This window comes from Chelon labrosus (genome assembly GCF_963514085.1).
Source record: "Chelon labrosus genome assembly, chromosome: 7".
Lineage (NCBI taxonomy): Eukaryota > Metazoa > Chordata > Actinopteri > Mugiliformes > Mugilidae > Chelon > Chelon labrosus.
The window spans coordinates 1,269,019-1,293,724 of record NC_140343.1 but is presented as its reverse complement, the minus strand read 5'-3'; the positions used below and the strand labels follow the sequence as shown (position 1 = coordinate 1,293,724).

General features: G+C 42.4%; 2 protein-coding genes across 2 annotated transcripts in view; one reads left to right on the top strand and one right to left on the bottom strand.

The window, feature by feature from the left end:
- Positions 1–11,138: 11,138 nt before the first annotated feature.
- Positions 11,139–17,978, bottom strand: ntmt2 (N-terminal Xaa-Pro-Lys N-methyltransferase). Its single transcript, XM_084549160.1, has 4 exons — positions 17,696–17,978; positions 14,317–14,489; positions 11,693–11,945; positions 11,139–11,407 (listed from the first exon to the last, which is right to left on the bottom strand). Exons 1-4 carry the CDS (start codon positions 17,910–17,912, stop codon positions 11,151–11,153), a joined length of 900 nt encoding a protein of 299 aa, XP_084405286.1. The 5' UTR covers positions 17,913–17,978; the 3' UTR covers positions 11,139–11,150.
- Positions 17,979–23,613: 5,635 nt separating this feature from the next.
- LOC311490624 (kinesin-associated protein 3-like) overlaps positions 23,614–24,706 on the top strand; it is a 29,768-nt gene continuing 28,675 nt past the window's right edge. The window contains 1 exon segment of the mRNA XM_084548217.1: positions 23,614–23,744. Coding sequence (XP_084404343.1) covers positions 23,704–23,744 — 41 coding nt within the window. The 5' untranslated portion in view covers positions 23,614–23,703.

Sequence of the window (24,706 nt, the reverse complement as noted above, 5' to 3'; positions counted from 1 at the left end):
TCCAGGTGTTGTTGTCCAGGGCCACTATCACACTTCTAGAACTTCGAGAGATTCTGGTCATAAGTCAAAAAGTTTTCTTTAATCAGCGATTCACAAAGAGACTAATTACAGGTTCTCTCTGGAGAGAAGCTCCTCTGGCTGTCTCCCCTACACACACAGCTTTTATACAGATAATCTTGGTATGTGGTTACCATGGTGATGTGAGTGCTATAGGTCCCTTATCACTTGTTGCTCGCAACATCCTCAGTGCAATGACCGTGTGAAGGCAGAAGAACAGATGAGGAAACACTGTGAATCCAACAATGAAGTTGTTAAATAAAGGATTATGTATAGGTTAAACATTTAGTTGTGTCACACAAGTGTGTCTTTGTGTAACTAGTCTAACGTTGAAGGTAAAGTGGGCATAGAACACAATCAATGAACATTTAGTTGTATTTTTTTATCAATTATCTTCTCAGCTGCTTTAGGAAAACACAAATCACATCCTGGACATGAATTCTTGGGTAAATTAAAGTTCCCAAAAACCCACAGAGAATCAACACCTGACTGCACTTTCCCTCAACTTTATTGTTTTTGTTCAGTCTCAGCGCCAACAGAAGAGTTGTTTTCAGAAGCAGCCGGCAGATGCTCGAGGTATTTACCAGATATTTCCCTCTGGGGAGTTTGGCAGAGACCAAACACGGAGTTAAAACAAAGCAAAGGTTGGATTTAGTCGCCGGGCGGACAAAACACCAAGTGCATGTTACTGCCGGATGTGTCGACTGAATAGACTAACTGTTTATCATCAATAGAAAAGGTGCAGCTGCAGAATAGTGTGCTACCTGCTATCATAAGACTCTCTAGGTGTAGTTCTTCCATGTATTATTTCTTTTACACAACTTCTGCTTGTTTATGTTTTGTTTGCATTTCTGAGGTGTTGAATGAACTTTTCCAGAGAGTTTTAAATGATTCCCTTCACTTTAGCAGACAGCAGTGCATTTCTTTCTCAATTCTCCATCAAACAAAAATGAACAAACCTGTTGTGACTGTTTTAAGAAACATATTTTGAACACAAGCTCCACAACCTGCGTCACTTATTGCAGCTATTATTTCAACCATCCTCCCTCGCTGGAGACGCTCGAGCCCATATGAGGCACAAATTACTATTAGCTTTGACTAAAAACGTCGCCCATGTGAGTCCAATAAAGCCCCCCCTCTCCTCCTCCTCCCTCACGTCTGAACCGCCGGGGTGTTTCAATGTTCCCCTTGTATACAAGCCCAGGAACACGACCGAACAATGTCTCCCTGCATCATAAACTCTGTCGGTGTGGTCTTTAAAGTTCACATCCTGTTTTCCTCAAAATGCAAACGCGCTGCTTGAGGTTGAGGAAAGAAAATAAAAAAATAGAAAACACACACAAGGAGCCCAAAGATGCTGCAGCTCTTTCCTGCGTGGGAGGAAGAGAAGCGGGAGGCATTTCAGACCGAAGAGGCGTTCACTGTCTCTTTTCTCTGTCTCGCTGGTTGTGTAACTGCATTAAGAACATCAGCGCTGTCCTCCACGCAACCTGACTTTGAGTTTATATGAGAAGCGACCTCTTGTGGACGTCAGGACGAAAACGTCTGCGTTGAACAAGGAAATAAGGAGGTAGAGTCATGTCATTACAACTTAATGACAAGCTTAACCAATTAGAGGTCTGTAACCGTGACAAGAAAGCTCCCACGTCCTAGCCACCTTAACCCTGACAGAGGCAGATACATGAATCATGGCTGTCTAAAGAAAAGAGATTAACAGGGACCAAGAAATCATCCAGATGTTTATATTGATATTAATCTGATCACAAGTGGCCAGTTTTAAGTAGAGGTGTGAACACAACCAGGACGCGTTGACTTTTAGTCCAGTTTTTATAAATTATGTCTGAGGGCTCTTTGGATGGACTTATACAGTGGAGGTTGAATGAAATAAGTTCCTAAAATGTCCAGACATACACCGATCAGGCATATCATTATGACCACCTTCCTAATATTGCGTAGGTGTCAAGGTTTGCAGGTAGTGGGGTAGGACCCAAGTGCAGGACAGAGCGGGGCTGGGGCAGGAAGTGGCACAAAATATATTTAATGAAAAGAAGCAAATAACAGAAGGCGATGCAGAGATGGCAGGTGACCCAAACATGAAGAGACAAAAACCACCAGGAGACATGAAAACAGCAGGGTGACAAGTACGACGTGACAGAGAACAAAGGGAAAGGCAGAGCTATATATACACAGAGTGGTGATGAGACACAGGTGAGACTAATCAGGGCGGAGCCACAAGGAGAAACCAATGCACCAATCAAAGAGGAGAAAACTCAGTGAGCAACACTGAACAGGAAACCAAGGAAGAACTTAACAAAATAAAACAGTCTGCATCCTGCTGGGGATGGCTGCTGCCATCAAGGAGTGTCATTGCTATGGGGTGGGGGTGTCTGGTCTGGTCTAGGTGGGTGCTACATGTCTAAGTAACATCCACACCATGTTTGGATCACCTGTACTGACTCATAGTCAGTCACATTAAAGTGAACTTGTTGGGTTTGTGTCTTTGTCTCCTGCTAAAACCTTACACCTGATGAATGGAAATGATTTGATCAGTCTCTTTGAGCTCTGCTTTGGTCTCCACCAACTCCTGAGACAAACATCTCTTCTCCTGCCAACAGCAGAACAAGAAATTTAAGTTGGAGATCTTTATCGTCATAAAAGTGGCTTCTTTTGCACTGCAGCAGACTGCAGCTGCGAGCAAGTGTTTTGATTTACTACAGTTGTGTCATACTCTACTTACACTCCAGGAATTGTGTTAGAATGACTGACTTTAGATAATGAAAGATGCTGGCTGTAGAGTTTCATAAAATCATCCCGTTAGAAGAGCTGGTGACATTCAAACACAAACTCAGCTCCTCAGAACGAAACTCAATAATAAACTGTTGGCATCAAACCGCAACTTATTATGAAGACTGAATGCCTACTGGCAAAAAAAAAAAAAAAAGAGCTTTGCCTCCTGAGATCAAGAGACAGGAAATACCTGCCGGTGAACGGCCGACGTTCTCGGGTCCCAGCAGATTTACTGGGGCAGCTAATGGCTCCAGAGGTGAGGCCTGTTTCTGAGGAATACATTGCATCTCACTCACAACGAATATATTCATTGATATAAACATGTAAAAAAGAAAATGGGACGATCGGATCTGTATCAGGCTTCTCCAGGGCCTGATCTTTGCTATAAACCAAAAATATGCATCAAAACGTCTTCTTTTTTGGTTTTAGCAGCAGTTGGCTAGCGGCAAAGCTGCCAGAAATCAAAGAAGAAGAAGAAGAAAAGGAAGAACAAGAAGAAGAAAATAATAATAAGAAGAGTCAGAAGAAGAAGAAAAAGAAAAAGAACAAGAAGAGTCTGAAGAAGAAGAAGAATCAGAATACACCTAGATCCATCAGGTTTAATGCATCTGTTCTTGAAGGAACTTGGTTTTTGTTCTTCTTCTTCAGCTCCAGTACAGTTCTCCTTCTGTTTGCCATCGCTTCTCTTTTTTATCACTTGTATATTCGTTCACAATAATCAGGAACCTGATAAGGAGAAAGGATCCTTTGGTATTCGGGACAAGCCCCCCTAGTTTATGTTACGACCCCAGCTCGCCAGGGGTAAATGTGAGGAACAGTAAAACGAACCAGATGCCAACAGGTTCTTAAAATGGTTCATGAACTGTCTGACACAGCTTCAAAGTCAGAAGCAGGAATTTAACGTTGAAACTGTTTGGATCAGTCGAGGAATCAGAGGGAAGACGTGAAAGAAACTAAAGAAAGAATGATTGATGGAAATGAAACGGGATGAATATTCAAAAGTTTCAAGAGACAATGTGGAAAGAAGTAGGAGAAATGAAGGAAGAAGTAAAGCGACTTTCCTCTGCGGTGTCGTGGAAAAGACAAAGTTATTCAAAATGAAAATATCAAGTTTCTTTCCACCTCTGATGCTCATCACATCCAAACACACACACTTGACTCCCCGAAGACTCACAACGCTCTCCGAGCCTCGCCTCTGCTCTGACTCACGCTGGAAAAAAAGATTTAATCATGGCGAGTAAATTGGCTCGGTGGAGAAATGATTGGCCGGGGCATGGATGCGTGCATGTGCGAGCCATTTCGACTCATTACGCCGGTGAGCTGGAAGGTTGTGGAATTGAAACCAGCACCCGAAGGACGGAGCTTCCAAGGGCAAGCCCAGAGTGCCGGGCCCCAGAGCGCCGGGCCCCGACAGCGGCTCCATGTACCGAGGGTAAATGTAATTGGGTGGTGCTGCTCTTAAAGCCTCAGTCAGAGCAATGAAATGAGGTGTTTGTTGTTGCAAACGACGCTGAATGAATGTATACACAATCACCACAAACACACATGGTCCTGTTTCCATCACTTTTCATCATTTAACTCGAACCTTAAACAACACGCGAGCACTCTGGACAATACATCTGTCTGTATCTATTCATCATTGGATTACTTCATCCTGTGTTATTCTGTTTCATTTATTTTGTTTCTCAAGTGCAAAACCAGTATCTCTGTTTTCAGACTCGGGTCATTCTTGGTGCAACACTGGAGTTTGTCGTTATTCATGAACCTACTTCAACCTTTTATTTAACTTTGGTCGTTGTTTCACCAACTCTATAATTATTAGTAGAAGTCGTCACTTAAACCTGATCCAGTCTGTAAATATCTTTTGAACATATTTTAGTCTTAAATAGTTTTTTATCTTACCTTATTCTATTTATTATCTAACTTGTATTTTTGGACTGTTTTGCTATGTCACTGTAATACCTGTTGTATCGTATTGGATCTCGCCCGTCTTGTTTAGTCGTAACGTAACGTAACGTAACGTATCGTCATAGCTTATCGCATCGCATCTTGTCTTGTCTAGTATCGCAACGTTTCGTCTCAGCTTAACGTCTCATAACTTAGCTTATCGTATCATCTTATCGTATTGCTTCTTTCTCGTATCATATTGCGTATCATAAATCATCTTAGCTTATCGTATCGTCTTGTTTCGTCTCGTCTAGTATCGTAACGCATCGTCTTAGCTTATCGTCTCATAACTTAGCTCATCGTATCGCGTATCGTATCATCTCATCTCATCTCACATTGTCTTGTCTTGTCTTGTCTTGTCTTGTCTTGTCTTGCCTTGTCGTATCGTATCGTATCGTATCGTATCGTATCGTATCGTCCTGTCTCACCTTTCTTTATCTTAACTCGGTTTGTATTTTAATTTGATTTAATGTGATCCATCTTAAAGAGGCTCCATCTTCAGTGAACGCTCCCGTTTCCCACTTTCCTTTAGTGTCTTTTAAAGCATCCTCCATTTTAACCTTCGGTGCCCAACACCCCACAGCCCAATCAAAGACCAGAGCTGATGTCGTGTCGTGACATAAGTTTAGAAAACATTTGCAGAAACGTTGCTCCAGTGTTGACCCCGGGGTCCGAGCCAAGAACAAACTGGTCACAGTGAATCACACGAGCTCCACACCTTATACAGATTCCTTCTCATTTACTCATTTACAGTTACGAGCAAATCTTTCCGTCAAACGCTGCTCAGCCTGGAAGAGAAATGTTTCTTTTGCAGGTTTAGAACCTCGGGGTGCGTTAGTCAGAAGCTCGGACAGACTCTGGGAGTTTTGAGGCCATCAGGATGTCGTCATTCGTCATCGTTTTGTAAAACCCTTACAGTCAGCAGCACCTGATCCGGGCTCCAAAGCCACATCGCTGGATGAAATACGACAAGTTCAGGCCCAATAAAAAGTCTGTGTAACTAATCCCTACCCTTTCAGCTGAGTAAAGCTGAGCAAGACAATAAAAAAATCAAAAAAATCATCAGACCTTCGACGACATGCTGGGAGAGTTAAGACTCCGAACAGACAGCCAAAGAAAAATCAGCACAAAAAAATCATCAGGTCTATTTTTTTCAGTGACTTGATTTACTATGAGAACTGGCAATGAAGAGAAAGAACATTCCTCCAGTCTGAGTTGTCCCAGAGAAAGGAGGAGAGACGAGGTTCAGCTCAGTCTTCTCTGTCTCGTTGGAACCGACTCAGTTCACGATGCCGACTGACTGACTGACTGACTGACTGACTGACTGACTGACTGACAGACGGACGGATGGACGGAGGTTTGTCTCAGATTCCTCAGATTCTCCGTTTGTTCTGGAGGAAAGCTCCGACGGACGGTCTGAGCCTATACCTCCGCTCTCTGCTGCTTCACCGTCTTCACAGGAAACAGGAAGTTGTAGTTCAGCATCTACACCGCGCAGACTAAAAGGTCAAACATGTCAAGTGTTAGCACCCCCTAGAGGCCACTGTGGTTATTACACACTATAATAAAACAACACAAGCTGTATTTCTGAGTCAGTCGTCGGCTGTAGACTCACGTTCACCTCCCAGGAAAAAGAGTTTAAAGCACGACGACTTGAGAAAACAAAAACATGATCTGCAAATACAACGCCAGAAAATACAGAAACACAAGTAACTGAAAAGATGATAAAAAGAGATGGAACTAAACTAAATACTATTAATGTCATCAGACCAAATGATCTGGTCACATGTGTCCAGGAGGATGAGTGTCATTAATAACGTATCAGCATGTGCTTCCTTCCTTCCTTCATTCTTTCCTTTCTTCCTTCCTTGTTTCCTCCTTCCATCCTCTCTTCTTTCCTTTCTTACCTTCTTCCTTCCTTCCTTTCTTCCATCATTACATCTTTCTTTCCCTCCCTACTTCCCTCAGTCCTTCCTTCCTTGTGTCCTTATTTCCTTCCTTCCTTACATTCCTTACCTCTTTCCTTCCCTTCTTCCTCCTTTCCTTTTTTCCTTCCTACCTTCCTTCCTTCTTTCTTTCCCTCCCTACTTCCCTCTGTTCTTCCTTCTTTCTCTCGTTCCTTCCATTTCCTTTCTTCCTTCTTTTCCTCCATTCATATTCCCTTCTTCCTTCCTTGTTTAATTTCTTGTCTCCTTCCTTCCTTCCCTCCTTCCCTCATCAGAGACCTGGTTCCTCTGAGGATGAAGCTTCCAGGGTTCAGGTCTAATCTGAGTCTTTGTCTCTAGAATAAATCAGATCTTAACATGTGAGAGTCTTTCCATCTGGTTCCAACATCTGGATCATGTCTCCAAGTCAACAAGCAGCTGTTGATGGTTCTGATCCAGCGGTAGGTAGAGATCCATTAGAGACAGCAGCTGGTACAATATTCTACTGACCACATGATGGCGCTGCTGATTTACAGACACACACACTGAGATCAGATCTCAAGTGCTGGCTGGGGACACATAGAAGGTCTGAATGGGGCCATAAAGTTTTGAACTAGAAGTTAGTCCTGGCCTTATCACAGTTTCTGGAAGCATTCCTTTTGTTGTTTGCTCTCATTGTGTTTCTACTCAGAAATGTCACAGCTATTTAGCATGTCGTAGCTCCAAATTCAACTCAACGCCTCACAAAAACAGAGAGCGAAGGTTACATGCATCTAATTTATTTTAAATGTTGGTGCAAAGAACTAAAATGTTTTAATTTGTACCTGCTCCGTATTAGTTTAAAATGTTGTACCATTGACTAAACATGTCACTGCAGAAGTTGTTGTAAACGATCTAAAGGCAAATATGGAAAGAATTAATAAATACATAGATATGTTAATGTCTTCTATGAGTGGATGATGATATGTGGACCGGTCACCTTGGGTCAGTCCCGTCTCTGATGCTCTCGGCCTGGACTCCAAACCTGAATCTCTGCTGCCGTGACTCCACAAGTTAGCGTTAGCCCGGCGGCTAATGTATTCAAGCGGCTGCCGAGCGGCTGCAGAGGACGTTTGAGCAGGATTAGAAACGATAGCTTTGACTGTCAGCGATGCTAACCGCTCCTGAAAAGGTGACAGCACATTTGGCTGCGATTTGCTGGAGCAGAGAAGAAGAAGAAGAAAAAAAAAGAGTTTAACTTTCGGGGGCATTTGGATCTTTAATTCATACAGGATGTGGAAAATGTGTTTGGTCTATTCACGTCTTAATAGAGTCATTCTGACTCTGCAGAGATCATCTCACGCAATCGCGCCTACAACGCTTTGATGCTGCTGGAGCTTCTCACCGCCGGCCCCCTCCCTGACAAACTCTCCTTTCATAAGAAGCTCAGGGAGGATCGACTCCGCTCACGCACGCAAACGCAGAATATTTGAGCCGACTCCTGGACGTGTTTTATGCAGACAGCATCTGACAGGCCTGAAACGAGGCCCGGGCAGATATGAAAACAGGCGCTGTCTGTCAAAACCAGGAAATAATCAGCCCCCACATCCACCTCGGGGCCCCCAGCTGAAAGCCATTAACCCGAAACAATGCGCCGCTTCTACTGTTAGTCTGAAAAAATAATAATAATAATACTTAGGAGAGTTACCATAACCATTTGAGAGGATCTCAATTATCTCGTGAGTTATTTGGGGGGGGGGGGGGGGGGGGGGGCTGCAGGGCCGGGTAGCTGTCGGGGGTGTAGAGGCTGCACTGAAAGAATATTTAAAGAAAATTGCTCGGCATTTATGTTCCTGCTGTGATTGTAATAGCCAGCGTGATTACCCATCTTTAATCCTATCGGCGTTTGTTTTGAATGTTTGAGCGTTTTAAAAATCATAAAACTACGTCCAGATGCTTTCTCTGGGTTTGACTTCTTTTTGTTTTTTTCTTTTTTTAAAAACAACATACAGTCAGGACGTACAACAGCACATAAGAACTGTACGAACCACACGGACAGGGTGTAAAAATGTCTATTAATGTGCAATATTACAAGCAAAAGTATAAAACACAAACTTACATTGAAGCAGAAATATTTACACCTGAACAGACTGAAAGTGCCTGAGGCAGTGACTTCATGTTAACATGCAAACTGTGTCTGGATACTCATGCATAACAAATAAAATAAAAACTGAGACAAACTGAAGGAAACTGGTGTGGATGGAAGTAGCTGAGCTTTAGCTTTGTGTGCAGCCGTTGTGTTGTTAACATTAAGTCCTCTTCAAAAACGCCATAAAAATAGAAGATATTAATATTTCTTTCTACCTTTTTTTACATAAATCTTTTAATCAACTTCAGTTCTATTCATAAATACCAAATGTTAGATTAATTTCTAAATTTTAACCCTCTATATGTCAGTGTTTGTGACGGCAATATTTTCAATAATCTAAATGCAAAGTGGATTTTTCTTGTGGGGGATTATTAGAGCCTTGGATACGCCAGTGATTAGGAGCAATATTGATTTTGATGGATTTTAGTTTTTTTTGTAGTGTCAGATTTAATTCTCATTAAAACTCATTCAAGCTGAACCTTGACCTTTTTCACATTCACTCCGATTCAGGTGTCTTTCAAGTAACAGAATAAAAAGTATAGTTCAAAAACTCTGGTCCTGATTAATGTTAAAAAATATTAACATGTGCTATTTTCATGGTGTTTTTTTGCTGTATTTGTTGCTCTGTTATCCAAAAAAAAATAAACTGGCAAAAGACACTGTTGTCCCTAACAGGCCATGAGGGTTGGACACTTTGGCTGTGTGACGTTTACAGGACGTAAAGATGGATAGAAGTTTCCCGTTTCCGTTTTGTCCATCTTTAACGTCTCTTTAAGCAGCTCTACTCGTTTCTTTGTCAAATCTTGGCTGATGATTAAAGGATGTGATCAGATCCTAAACGGTGCTTTAGATCAGTTTTATAATCCTGTCTGGGTTTCCTTGAGCTTCCTGTTTTATTTTGTAGTATCACTTTTATTTCCTGTGTGATTGTCGTCTCCGTCCCTCTTTAGTTTCACCTGTCCCTCATGTCTCGTAGTTTTCTTTCATCTCTTGCTGCTGTTCATCCCTCAGTGTTCCTACCTTTCTGTTTCTTCCATTTAACTCCCTTTATCTTTTTCTAGATTTCTCTGTTTCTTCTGTTTGATTATCTTTTGTGGTTTGCACCTTTTTGTCGGACTTCTGTTATTTTACTTCCTGCAACGTCACTGCAGCACTTTATTCTCTCATCGTTTGATTCTTTCAAGCTTTTGTTCAGCCTCAAATGTGACAGTGATGGCAGAGAAAACAAGAACAAACCTCCAGTTCTCTTATCTGTGTTTTAAACTCAACTGAAGGTGCTACTCACCTGTTGGTACAGAGTGATATTACAGGACGGGCCGTGCTAGCTGGTTAGCATGCTAGCTTTAGTAAATACATCTAGATAAATGATTTCTTTAGTTATTTTCCTTCTAGTAACTTTTCTCCTTCCTCTGCAGACATTACTGATGTTGAACATTTGCAGAGCTTTTTTAGGTTCAGATCATTTGTTCTAATTTTTGCACAAAACCTTTTTTTTTGCAAACGTTTTGTCCAGTTGCAAAGATCTGATGTCTTCAACCACCAGGTCCTCATCCCATCCAATCGTCCTTTTGTTCCTCAGTCAGTAGTCCAGACCTCCTGCAGGAACACGTTCCACCTTGCCTCCCAGATATACAGCAGGTTCTGGTTCGGCTGCAGGGGATTCTAACGCATGTACTGAGATCAAGTCGCCACATGAACACTTATTAGAAGTTAAATTTAAAGGCCTGTAACGCCATGATCCAGATAACGTATCCAGATACATATTGCATGTTAAGCATGATAAGTTCTTGGTTTTTAAATCCAGTTCTACTTGATGTGTTTTGTGTTTGATTTACTCAGAAACGGATACAAACCCACCGGTAAATCAGAATGCACATGTTATTCCAGCCATCCAGAGATCGTGTAGACGAGGAACCCGGCGGTGGTCGGTTGACTCTGAGCTGCAGTCTGGCTTTGTGGACACACGGAGCGCTTCTGTAGATGTTTAATGTTCCGCTGAAAGCTTTATTTCATTTCTGTGGTTGAGCAGCAGGAAAGAAAAAAGAAAAAGAAAAGAATAACGCTCCTGTCTCCATAAAATCGCCATGGGTGCCATCACGCCGTCCACGCTGCTGCTCCAAGATTTATCCTCCGATGACGTTTTGAGGATTTCTTACTGTGTTGTTGTACTTTGCAGAGACATGATCACAAATCAAAGAAGAAGGAACGGGAATAACATGTGAAATCGGATTTAGGTCGGGGATTTTTCTTCTTCTCAAAGGGAAACAAACAACAACCTGAAACTCATCGTTGTTAAAACGTCACTTCTACTTCATGGCGATCATCCAGACGGGCATGATGACCTCGGGGAGGCCTTCCTGCTTCTCCACCGCCAGCACCTCCAGGCCGGCCTTGGCGACGATGCACTTCATGATGTCCAGGTGGCGGCTGATGCTGCTGTCGATGGGGTCCAGCTTGCAGCCCTGCCGCGCCATATTGTCCTTCATTATGATGACGCCGTTTGGACGAAGACTCTTCTTACAGCTGATCAGGAAGGTCATCAGGTCTTTGTCTGTGAGGTGGCCTGAGGAGAAAGGCAAAAACACATAAATATATATATGTGGAAGATATCAGTTCCTGCAGCACTGCAAAAACTCTAATAAAAACAAGAACAGGAAATATTAGGAGGGATATATTACTTATATATTACTTTTTAAACCAGTAAATCTATCTAGCCTCAAAGAACCCACAGATATCTGGAAAGTTTTGTTTTTAGACTAAAAACCAGTAGATTTATGTTGATAAAAGCAACATATGAACATAACAGTTTAGTCAGTAGCAACAGTTGTGACTTCACGGTCGTACTTACACGCCACCCACTGCATCCAGATGACGTCGTACTTGTTTTTGGGCGGCGTGAACTCCTGCAGGTTGTAGCAGTAGTAGGTCTCGATGCGGTCGGCGTCGTCGCCCAGGTACTCCTCGTGAGCGTGGAGCAGGAAGTGCTCCATCATGTCCACCATCTCCATCTTCTCAAACACGGGAAGGAGGACGCCTTTGGTCACGCGGCCGATGCCACAACCACAGTCCAGAGCCCGGTGTGTGCCGGCCTTATCGGGACCCTGTTAGTAGAAAACAAACGTTAGAGGTTTATCTAGAGTCTATTAGAAAACGTGTGAGAGTTTAAATTTCACATTAGAAAGTCATTTCCCTGCAGTGTGTTATTACCATATCTATCAGTCACACAGGGCTCTATACTTTCTGCTCTGCGTTACCAGATGTCAGCGCTCAAACGTACCGACAGCGAGGCGACCTCAGTTCCTTCAGGGCAGCAAAGCAATGAACTTTACCACGAGGGAACAGAAAGTCACCTCGCTTGAATCACGCCGGTTTTTCTTCCTTTTTCATTTGGTATTCTGACCTCACTCCAACCCCGTCGGCATCATGGGGGCCCCACTCCGCTGTGATTGTATGAAGGAAGGGGCCCCGAGGAGCTCTGTTACCGGAGGCTTCCTGGTTGCAGTGAATTACTGCCACATTGCTCTGTGCGTATGTAGCTCTGTTTAATCTGGATGTGTTCTAAATCTTTTCCTGCTGCACTCGCTTTGTTTTTTTTTTGTTTTTGATGGAGATGTCAGGTTTGAGCTGGAGCCGTTTGGGTGGAGGAGGATATGCAGAGTGTTGATGGAGGTGAGGAGTGAATCTGTGGTTATTAGATGCTCACAAACAAAAGCAAACGCTCAGAAATACTTCCAGAAACATTCATGTCCACGGCGTTAAGGCAACCAGACGGAAATATGAGCTGTTTATTATTAACATGCATCACATTCCTGCAAAGAGTTTTGTCAGTTGTGATGCAGGTGTTCTGCACAGTCTGGATGTGAACGCTCAGTCATTTGACCTGAAACCTGAAACTGTTGACTGTGTGATTATGTTTACTCTCCTGCTTCTCTCAGGGGAATAAAATAAAAATAGAGAGAATTGCTCAACCTACAATTTATCAGATCAGATCAGACTTGGAGCTCAGATTATCGCAGCTTTTATCCAGTTATCTGCTCTAACACGTCTTTTACTCTGGCGTCATGGAAGCTTCCACTCTTATAATAGTAAACTGGCATTTAATGTCTTTGGTGTCCTGTATTGTGTTAGCCGTTAGCTGCATGTGTTAAATCTGGGCTTTGTTGTGTTTACATTAGGAGCAGCGACCACTTAACCGCCTGTAGTTCCTTTAAAGCGTCCAATCTTAGCGGTTTATAATTAGAGCGGCTGTAAAACCGATCCTCTAAATAACCTCAGAGTCTCTGAGCCAAACATGCTCCCCTGAATTAGCACTTGGACTATCCCGACATCTAAAAACACCCTCCAGCTCTCCAGCATGCAGATACATACACATATTTATATGAGCTGTGAATGTGCAGCTGATGGTTAGTTAAACGCCACAGTGAAATATTTTAAATTACAGATATTTCTAAAGATTAACCTCCTGAGACTCAAGTTTTTGTTTGGTATGTATTTTATCCAAGGTATTTGGGATTAGTAGGATCTAAGAAGTATAAATACTAAGCATCATCTTTGAACGGGAAGTAGTTTTTGAAAAAAAAAATGTCCTCATATGTGGACACGGGGATTATTTCACTCAATATTATGATAAAGTCACCGATATGTAAAAAAATAAATACAAATTCAGTCAATTGCAAACAACCACCTTTTTTTCATTGTTCACATATAAAACTTTTCAAAACTGTTAATTCGAATGCCTGAACATGCCTGTTTAAAGACAGAATTGCAAACAATAAAGTCCCAACGTCCTCAAACGAGTACTTGCTAATTAGCAAAGTTATAGCTTGTTACTATTGATGGAATATGTTAGATTTGCGTGTCATATTAAGCTAGAAAAGTTAATAAGCATAAATAAACAAGTTTCAACCGTTAAATTTGATGAGGTTTTGTACCTCGTACACTTTTGTCCTGTGATCGGCCGTAGAATGAATCCGCTGAAATGCCCGCTATACTGTTTTTACCCCGATTAGTGTATTGACATTTTGCTACTGCTAGTTGGCAGACAAAAGTGTCTACTTATGGGGACAACAGGTCTAAATGAAGCAGAATGCAGAATAACCTGCCACAAAGCTAAAACTGAATGTCCCCATACGAGGACGCAGGGTCTCAGGAGGTTTAAACACTAAAAATGAGATGAATGTTAATCTGAGTGTTAATGGAGCTGGTGTAACGTCTGTGCTTCTGTTAGAAGCTCAGCTGAGGTCTGCAGCCACATGGAACAAGAAGGACTTCTTCTTCTACAGTGAGGATGATGAATTCCTCACCAAGAATAGATTCTGACATGTATGTTGGGAGATAGCTAGGCCCGTGTAAATCGATACGCCGGAGCACAGCAGTCAGCAAAGTGAGGAGATGGTGGAGAAGCTCCAGAGCTCCTCACGTTACCGTCTCAGGTTCAGCCTTTGATCCGCTGCGCAGCTGAATGTGACTCACCACAAACCTCTTCAGAAACTGTCGGGAACCTTCCAGATCAACGTTGGATATGTCGATGAAATCTCCCATCATGCCCTCCTCAGAGGCCGGGACGTCCTCGTAGAACTTCTGGGCCCTGTAGTAGAACTGTTTCTCCCCTTTGATGTACTCGCAGGTGACGGGAAACAGCTTCACTGTCGGGACACATGGACAGAAAATGGTTTGTCAGACTTTACAAGCTCAAAGTCAGAGAACTGGAACAGGTTCTGTAGCACCAACCATGGCCAGCTAAAACCATTACAGGTGCTTTCCAAAATAAAGTTTCTGGAACTAATACTGAGTCACTCCAACTCTTTTTATTTGCATTTCCACAGCAGGAAGTTCCTGTTTCGACACCTGGTCTTAATCTAAATGTGTCTCCACATGCGTCCCCAGCCAGCACTTGAGATCTGATCTCAGTTTGTGTGTCTGTAAATCAGCAGCGCCATCATGTGGTCAGTAGAATATTGTACCAGCTGCTGTCTCTAATGGATCGCTACCTACCGCTGGATCAGAACCATCAACAGCTGCTTGTTGACTTGGAGACATGATCCAGATTTTGGAACAAGATGGAAAGACTGACAAGATGTATTTTAAGTAGAAGTAAAAACCAAAAACTTGTGGACGTTCCAGTCTCTGGTTACCACGGCAACCCTCTTGTATAGAGTGAATCTAGCAGTATATAAAAATGTTGATGCTGTACCGAAGGAGTGCTTCATCTGGGTTCAACCCAACGCTCCAAACCCGCTATCAGCATGGTGGATTGGTGGTAGGAACTAAAGTGATGGACGGTGTTTCCTTCAGGTGAACATTTGGGTTTGTCAACCGTATCAGTTGCTCCAGTTGCTCCTCATAGTTGACATTAACACATCTTGGCATTGCCTGCTTTGCCTCGTTTCATCCTGTGTGTACATTTCTTATTTATCCTCTGGGTACCATCACTGTTCTACATCACTACACTTGTCCCACAGGTCAGTGTGAATGAACCAATACAGTGACTGAAGTTGGTTTCCAATGCAAAATATTAACTCTAGGCAACTAATGTGGAATTTATTGCCACCAGACTGCTCTGCACGCGTCATAATCTCATTAGAAATGTTGAATTATGTCAGTACTAGAAGACTGATGAAGACGGAGGAAGTTTTGTGCAGCTCTTGGTTCAAATCCAGTGTTTTCCTTCCACAAATAATTTTTTAACTGGTAGTAAAAGCCAAAGACCTCAGGGGACCTCTCTGTAGCCCAAACCACAACAGTTCTCCATCATAGCCGTTATTGTTCGCATTCTTGTTGACAGTGCACTACATCAGTGTCAGAAACCCCATCAACCGGCTTCCTGAACTATCCCAACCTTCCGCTGCCTCTGTTCTGCTGAGCTGAAATAAATCCTGGGGAATGAACGCAACATTTCCGAAGGCTTAGATGACACGCTCCCGGCGTTCGGGGGGTTAAGGCGGAGGGAATGTCCGTCCACTTGTCAGAGATCTCCAGTGGCAGAATTCATGACACCACGGTGAAACTTTAAGAGGGGGGGATCTATTTCCTGCCGGACTCCCTCCTCCATGCTAGAAACATTAGGACGAGGCACGGAGCCAAGAAAGGGTTCCTGAATCGCTCAGCACCTGGACGTCTGGATAAAACCGAGGTGTAGAAGCAAACAAATCAAGCCTTGAATCTGCAGACAAGTGGTTATGAAACGCTTGTCATTGCTCCAGATTTGATTAGCGCACCTAGAGTGGGTCGCTTCTTGTCATGTGACCTCTTCCAGGAGGCTCTCAGGAGGAAGGGTAAGTATAGAAACACAGAGCTAGATCCAGAAGAGTGTGATGACACGGTCGTCTGCCAAGAAGTGTCAGCCCACGACCACCATGTCTATCCTCCTCACACCTTTTAAATGGACCAGCTCATTAGACGATGACCTTCCGTGTAACAGAAGAAGACATTTGATTTAATGATCTAGGATTAACCTCCATTTGGAATACCTAAATATAAAACCAGCAGATGGATTTCAGAACCCTCCTTTTGTCGTTCACTATATTAAGACATAAAAAAGTAAAAATATATATTTCATTGAATTCCTTTTAAAGGTGTCACGGCTGTTGGTAAATAATCTGACAACGACAGTCACGTATGGTACTGACTGACAGTGCTTTCATGCCCGTCATGCCATACCGTTGATGGAGCAGGTATCAGGTTTGTGGTAAAAAAGTACGGCGCCTTTGAGCCAAACAGGTCAAGAGCTCCTGTTTCTGCAGGTCTCATGATGGACTCTGGAGAGGATCAGGTGGGAATCAAACTGTCAAGAAGCACCAAGGAGCTTCTTACAGGCTTATTAAGTCACAATAACAAAGGAATTGGAGTCTCTCCATTGGGAACTGAACCTGCTCCTGCAAAGATCTGCCGGGCCAATCAGATTGTTTGTGGGTGGGGCTTAATGTTGTCACAGCAGTCATACATGTCTATATGTCTCTTGAAGTTGCCATGAACACACGGAGTCTAAATTATCTAACATTTGTCCCTTCACCTATTAGCATAATCCTTGAAAATGTATGTTTTTTCTTGTGCATGTGTTTTAAAACATAAAAATATAAAAGCTCCAGAATTTTAACAAAGGCTCAAACTCACAATCTGCACAGCAGCATTTTTATTTTCAGTGGAAATGGAGTGATGTATGTCCATCAACACGTTAAGCCCCGCCCACACGATCTGATTGGCCCTGGCAGAGCTTTGCCAGAGCAGAGCAGAATCAGATAAACTTTTCACCAGGAAGTTGGTGTGGCCTCCAGACACTTTGACATTTCATTTTACCCACTAAAAGTCTCTAAATCACTATTTCCTTACAGCCCACGGAGACTCCTCCGTCCTGCAGCCGACAGAAAGTGATCACCTCTGATTGGCTGCTGGTGCCAATTGAAATTCTCCCCAATGGAAATTGCAAATGCCAGTAACACAATATTTTTCCACATATCTTTCCATGTTTCTGCATAAGTTGTAGTATTAGAAAACTTTTTATTAATTGAAATAAGGAATGATCTTTGATTAGTTGCAGGCCTAATAGTCACGTCACTGTCAAAATAAAGCTCTGTTAGTCATTCCAGTGTTGTGTTGTGTTTGTCTTGTAAATCTTGCAAACTTTCCTCTTCAGTACAGCTTTACGGTGCATTCATTTAATGTCGACTCCAATAAATCTCAAATATGTGACTTTAACTAAAGTGAATAAAGGTGTTTGTTGCTGGGGTGCAGCTTTAAAGGGAGTTTCTTTTTAATCTGAGGTTGACAGACAGACAGATCAAACCTAGAGGGAGTCAAGGGTCCAGTAATGATCATAAATCTGCATCTCTTCACTGGGTGGAGTCCTGCTTACCCAGAGGGATCTTCTCCACCAGGTACAGGTAGCTGGCGAAGAACTCGCTCCTCAGCGTGTGGTGCAGGTGGAAGGACATGCTGTGGCGGCACATGGTGTCGTCCGTCGCCTTCCAGCGATCCCTGACCGCCTGATGAGCGGCCTTATATTCAAAGCTGGCTGTTGAGCTGTTGCTCTCGTCTTCCACCGTTATCTCCATTTGGACCGGTTCTGTCATCTTGTCCGGCGGGGACGTGTTGGACGGAGCGGAGACAAACAGGCTGAAAACCGCGGCGCCCGTTTGGGACACTGTTTCTCCAGCTGCTGCTATATCTGTCGAGCTGAGTGTTGGACACGTCTCTGCCAGAGTTCAAGCCATCGGCAGAGATCTTTTTCACGGGGCGGGCGCTCAGGACGTCCCGCCAGATATACAGATCACCTGCTGGGGACGCTGACTTTGAAAGAGAGTGAGGGAGGGGCCCTGGAAGAGAGACCTTCAGTCTAAAGACGCTCATGACCAGCAGGCCTGCAGAAGGCGGCAAATTCCAACAGCTCACAAGGATCCTTACATCTGACCTCAAGCTGCCACGGCTATACCATGCTCCTAAACTTAGCTTTGTCTTCTCCTGTTTGTGTTCATGACTCTTTAGACGCCACAAATCCTCCTATTCCCTGAGTACATACCAGACCAAACTGAGCAAGCTCTGTGGTAGTTAGCATTTGCATCTCTTTTGTTTTGTTGTAAGTACAGCACCAACATCCAAGTTTCTTTCCCCAACTTTACTGACAACCCTGAGTAGAAGAAGATGACCAAGACGTCTCAGAGACTCCAGCGTTGCTGTACACATGTCCATCCCTTCTGGCAAAAGATGGCAAAGAAAAAGAAGAAGAAGACGACAAAGACCAAGAACAAGAAGTAGGTGAAGAAGAAGTTGAACAACAACAACAACAACAAAAAAAGCGGTGCTGATTGCACCGCAGAAGGCAGAAGGCGACTACAAAGAAAAAGAAGAAGAACAACGAGAAGTAGATGAATAAGAAGAACTAGAAGAAGCAGAACAAGAAGAAGAAAGAGAAGAAGTAGATGAAGAAGAAGAAGGTGACAAAGCAGAAGAACAAAAAGCAGAAGAACAAAAAGCAGAAAAATCTAATGACGAAGCACAAGAAAAAGAAGAAGAAGAAGCTGTGGAATCAGATGAAGACGCAGAAAGCGACTTCAAAGAAAATGAAGAACAACAACGAGAAATAAATGAATAAGAATACAAACAAGAACAAGAAAAACAAGAACAAGAACAAGAAAAGAAGAAGAAGAAGGTGACGAAGCAGAAGAACAAAAAGCAGTGGAATTAAATGAAGAAGCACAAGATGATGATGAAGAAGAAGCTGTGGAATCAGATGTAGAAGAAGAAGACGAAGAAGAAGCAGCAGCAGAAGAAGAAGAAGACTTGTTTCAACTACCTCCATGTTTCTGTCCCTCACCTGATGTTTACCCCACATGGAGCAGACATGCTCAGAGAGAATTCGTTGCATATTTCTTGGTGTCCTCAACATGTAGAACTTGTTGACAGTAACAAACTTGAACCTTTAAAATGTTTCATATTTCCTCTGTGAGTTTCTGAGACCTCTGCACCTCCCGTCATCTGCTTTAGCTCTGTCACTGTGTCCATTTTTCTAATTCAAAAGATTAAACTGACATCTTAAAAATATGCATTAATTTCTTCAAATGTAGTGGATTTTTTCATGTTTATCTGTGTTCACCTTGTAATTGTTGTCTTTTCATCCTCGATTTTCACTAACACAACTACATTACTTTTACAAACTATATAATATATATATTTACTAATGCAAAGAAGAAATTCAGAGACTCACACGTTAGTTTTAGTCTTTTTAGCCCTTAGACTTTGAATGAGCAAGAATGGAAACTGTTTGAAATGTTCCAAATGTTTTGTTCAATATCCAACAAGCACTTCAATTTCAAAAAGTACTTTATATTATTTCCTGTTGTAGGAATGAAATGGTTAAAGGGGCTAACGGTCTTCATCATTGTTTTAACTTTCTTACTGTTACCGACCTATTAACATTTTGCCGTTCGACCTCGGGACGAGCTGCAGAAGGTCAGTAACTGGTGTAAATCACAGCGGCTGCAGATGTTTTGTCTGCTGAGAGCGAATGTCACGCGGCCAAACAAATGATTGTTTGTGTGGCACCAGAAATACTTGGAGAATTTTGGACCCCTAATAATATTCAGATGTATGCATCACGAGCCCCGGGTTATATTTAGAGAGGTGACATCAGCTGTCACAGAGGCCGACTGACTGCTGCTGAGACGAGCAAATACCTCCAGAGGAGTAGATTTACTGCCTTACAGTATCTGTTGCAGCGAACTGTCCGGTTGTCCTTGTCTCAGCTTGTTTTTTTTTTTGGGGGGGGGGGGGGGTAAGGGTCCTTGAAGCCTTAATTTGCATCTAAAATATAATCAGTTGTAATGTTTTTTATTCAAGTTCCATCACACAAATTATCAGTGTAGTAAAGTTGTTCTGGAGTCTCTCTGTTGGGAACTGATTCTGCTCCTGCAAACATCTGACGGGCCAATCAGATCGTTTGGGGGGCGGGGCTTAATGTTATAGATTTGGAGGTAACAACTGAATGGCTGTGGTCAGATTAGTGGGATGTTTAGAGTCCACTGTCATGTCTGTTGTTAAAGATATTGACGGCAAATCTTAAACTATCACCAGGTTGTATAACAAAACCCTTTTAGCTTCTTACTTCAGGTCATGTTCATGTTATATAACCCAGACTGACCCTGGTGACCTCCATCCATCCATCATGTCCAAGTGGAAATAATCCTCCGTCTTTTAGACAGCGCTGTCAGTGAGCAACATTTTCACTTATCCAGGGAAATAACTGATAGATTGACACAATGTTCTGTTCATTATTGCTTTGAAGGGACGTACCAACTCTGTTCTTTTAGACGTTCCACATGGTTGTGTTCTGAGTGAATTATTTCAACAACTATTGGATAAATTTCCATGACATTTGACTCAGACATCCATACTGCTGGTAAAAGAAAATACACCAGATTTGGTTACAATAAAGTGGATTCTCATGATTTATCCTCAGAGGATGAAGTACGGTAACTTCTGACTTCTGAGCTGAAATCTAAATGTTTGAATGACACCAGTGCAGATGTCACGCCTGCTGATATGATGTGGACACTCTAATTCAGACACAAACCCAAAGCCAGTGGTCGTGGTGATTTAACCGGTTTATTGTAGAATACAGAGGAAGCAGATTAGCAGGTCTATGGAGATGAACCAGAACCAGGTTGTGGGGTATCCAGGGACAGCAGGGGTAGAAATGCAGGGAAGAAGGCTGGCGGACTGGTGGAGCTGGGAGATGATTCCAAGGAGAAAACAACTGAACAGGTGAGTTGATGGTGAAGAAAATAAGTAATGCAGCAGCAGAATTAACAACTAGAGCAACAGCACTATACTACAAAGGTAAGCAGACGATCTGGCGACGAGTGGAGGACTGAACCAGAATTATATGGACAAGGTGAGTAGGGGGGTATTCCAGAAAGCAGGTTTAACAAACACTGAGATAAAACTTAACCTCTGGCTTGTCTGAACCTGAGGCGACTAAACCCGAGCTGTCGGTTCCAAAACACCGGTTTGCAATCAGTTCAATCAACCCCGGATTGTTTAACCTAGAGTTGTGCGTGATCACGGCGAAGTTATAAAGGCATCATCTATTGAGAGTCGAAACCATGATTAAAAATGGCAAAGCGCAGAGCAGCCTATTTTTCTGAAGCGGAGCAGCAAGTTCTGCTCGAGGCGTACGAGGAGGAAAGAGCGATAATAACGAAAAAAGCAATAAAAGGAACGAGATCTTGCTTGGCAGAGAATTGCCGACCGCGTAAATGCGTAAGTTTAGTAGGATATAGCACACTAATGTGTCAGAAGCACAATAATTCAGTAGATATTAGGCTACATATTAACTTCTTTGTATGAGACTTTCTTATACTATAGAATACCTTGTCATATATTGTATTATTTTTAATTAGATGTAACCCGACCGCCCTCAAGAGAACGTGGCCGCAGGTCAAAACAAAATATAAAAACATTGTCCAAGTTGGTAAGATATATCTGAGTGCATCATCTTAGACATCACTTATCCAGTATTATATTCTTGAATTGCCATATTGCAACAAGTTACATTCATTTCAAAGCCAATAGGAAGAAAGCAGAGGAGAGGAAGACCGGTTCTGGGCCAGCGGTGTCCCCCCTCACCCCTGTGGAGGAGTTGGCGATCAGTATCAATCGAGGGCGTCCGATGATGGAGGGGATTCCTGGGGGCACGTCATCGGAGCCCTCAACCTCCCAGGAGGAGCAAAATGAACAAGTGCAATGTATTTACCCTAATAGGCCCACTTCTGTCTAATTTGTGTAGCCTTGCATGTTCGAAAATGACCAATTTATAGCCAATATTACCGTTCATATAAATAATAGGAGGATGAATAGACATTATCAGCAGTCAAGGAGGAATCGAGGTAAAGAAATGCTGTGCAGAGACTAGAGCATAGTTTCTTCATGTTTTCTGTCAGTGCATGAGAACACTGGATCAGAACATTTGCTCTATAATGAAGTGTTTTCTCTTTTCAGGCCATGAAACACGCAATGGGCAAATAAATGTGTGAAACAGTCTTACGTGCATTTATTTTATTTTTTTTGGTTGAAGTGATTGTGACAGATTTCATCACGCATTCTTTGACCATCTCTGATGTCAAGTTGCTGAATGTGTTCCTATCTGCTCCTCAATAGCAGGAACTAATTCATTGCGCAACGTTGCAATGTTGTGCAATAGGCTATCGCACGCGCAACAATTACGATGAGCGAATCCACGATGCGTAACGTTCGAAATGTGGGGATGGAGAATGCTGTTTAAATATATTAAAGATTCCGAAGAAAAACAGTAGTGCTCTGGCAAAAACTCATCAGGAAAAGAAAGGATATTAAGTCGTGGTCTTATACCCTCTCACGGTGAATAGCCCGAATGATTTGTGCTTCAATGTCAATTGGATCTTCCTCAAAAGGAAACGTCATTGTGTGACAAGTGTGGAAAAAGCGGTCTGGCTGAACGTGCACTTAAATACCCGAACATAACCTGAACAAAACCTACCCCTACCAGGTTAAGTTCAGAGCCTATGTTACTATAGTTACTTACATAGCCTGATCATTTTTGAGCGTTCTGGAACCGAAATCCCAGGTTTACCGCTAACTCTGGGTTTACATACCCAGTTAAGTTCAGAGCCTATGTTACCATGGTTACTTACATAGCCTGATCATATTTGAGCGTTCTGGAACCGAAATCCCAGGTTTACCGCTAACTCTGGGTTTACATACCCAGAGTTAGCGGTAAACCTGCTTTCTGGAATACCCCCTAGATGGCTGATGAGGCTCCATTGTTTGCAGGTGTGCAGGTAAGTGGCTCCAGCTCCAGACCAACCTCCAGTGAGAAAAAACAGAGACATCCACGCCCAACAAGAAACATAGGAGATCCTGACAGCAGAGTAGAAACATTTATAAAGAAATAACTATTACAGAGATTAAAAGAGACTCACTGCATTCTAATTTAAATCTTCCTTCATGGCTGATTCAATGTTGTTGATGTAGAAACAGCGACAGAAAGGTCTCAATTCAACATGTCTGGCTCATAAGAAGCTTCTAAAACTCTGTCTGAGATCAAAATTCACTTTAAAGCTGAGTTAAAATAATTATAAATAGTTTATTTATGGTCTTGTTCCAGCGGGCGCTGCGCCGCCTCGTCCTCCCGGCCTCTAGGGGGCAGCAGCGTCCGCTCGCCTAGCTTCGTGTGCGGCTGAGGGCGGTGTCTCCTCTCCTCCCCTGGCAACAAGCGGTGGAGATAAATAACATCCGGCCGGCTCTGGATCTGCTGCATCAGCTGTGGAGGAAAACAGTAAAGAAGGGAAGAACCCCATCGATGTGGCTTTTTATTATTTAACATCTAAAATGGAGAATTTACAACCAGGAGACGCGCGCTATCTGAAAAGGTAACGGCAGCTAGCATGGAGGCTGTTAGCATGTGTTAGCTGGTGAGGATGCTCAGCCGTCCGTTAATAACGGGACAGGCCCGTTAAATGAATGACACGAGGCTAACGGAGCTAGAACTACCTCCAGAATGATTTGGAAACGATTAAATAATGATCTTTTAATTGAATAAATGTAGGGGGTCAGCTAACAGTTGCTACCGTTAGCCTGTCACAACAACAACACGATCTGTTCAGGGTGTGGAGCTCATCGATACAGGCAGATGGATAGAGGAAAAAAACTGCAAAACATCTTCTAATTAAATATTTACAACCAGAAATATTAAACCGAGAATTATAGTTTACTGTAAAGTGTTTAAACTGCAGCTGCAACTCTTTAAAATACTTGTTTTGTGAATAAAAGAGCTTTATTATGATTGTTTTGACATTAAAAAATACATCCTCAAACATTACAGGTTAATAAGTTAATGAATTAAACTAATACGTAATTTAAGTTAAAATTGCACCTTTTATGGAAGGATCTCAGCCTTATTTATCAGAATTAAACAAATGTGCTGTTTAATATCAGTAAAATACCATAATATCTCTAATATCTGTGCAATAACCTCTAAATATATTACATATCTTTATTCTCTTATGTACAATATACATATTTCTATTATATTTAATTTTCTGGTTTTGTACTATTGTCTTCTGCGTTCTCTGTCCTTAAACTGTCTGCTCCCCTCCACTGTGGGATAAATAAAAGGATGATCTTATGTTATGTCACATTTGTTTAGGTCATTGATCAGTCCACCATTTTTTCCATAAAACCAGATGGAAAAATATTAGCGCAGTTTAAATGTAATTTATAATATATAAATGTTTTAAACTACAGAATATAGGTCTTAAATTATCATCATGGTGTCAGGTGAGGTGGTCTGGCTCAGATTTGTTATTCCAAGTTATTCCAACAGCAAACTGTG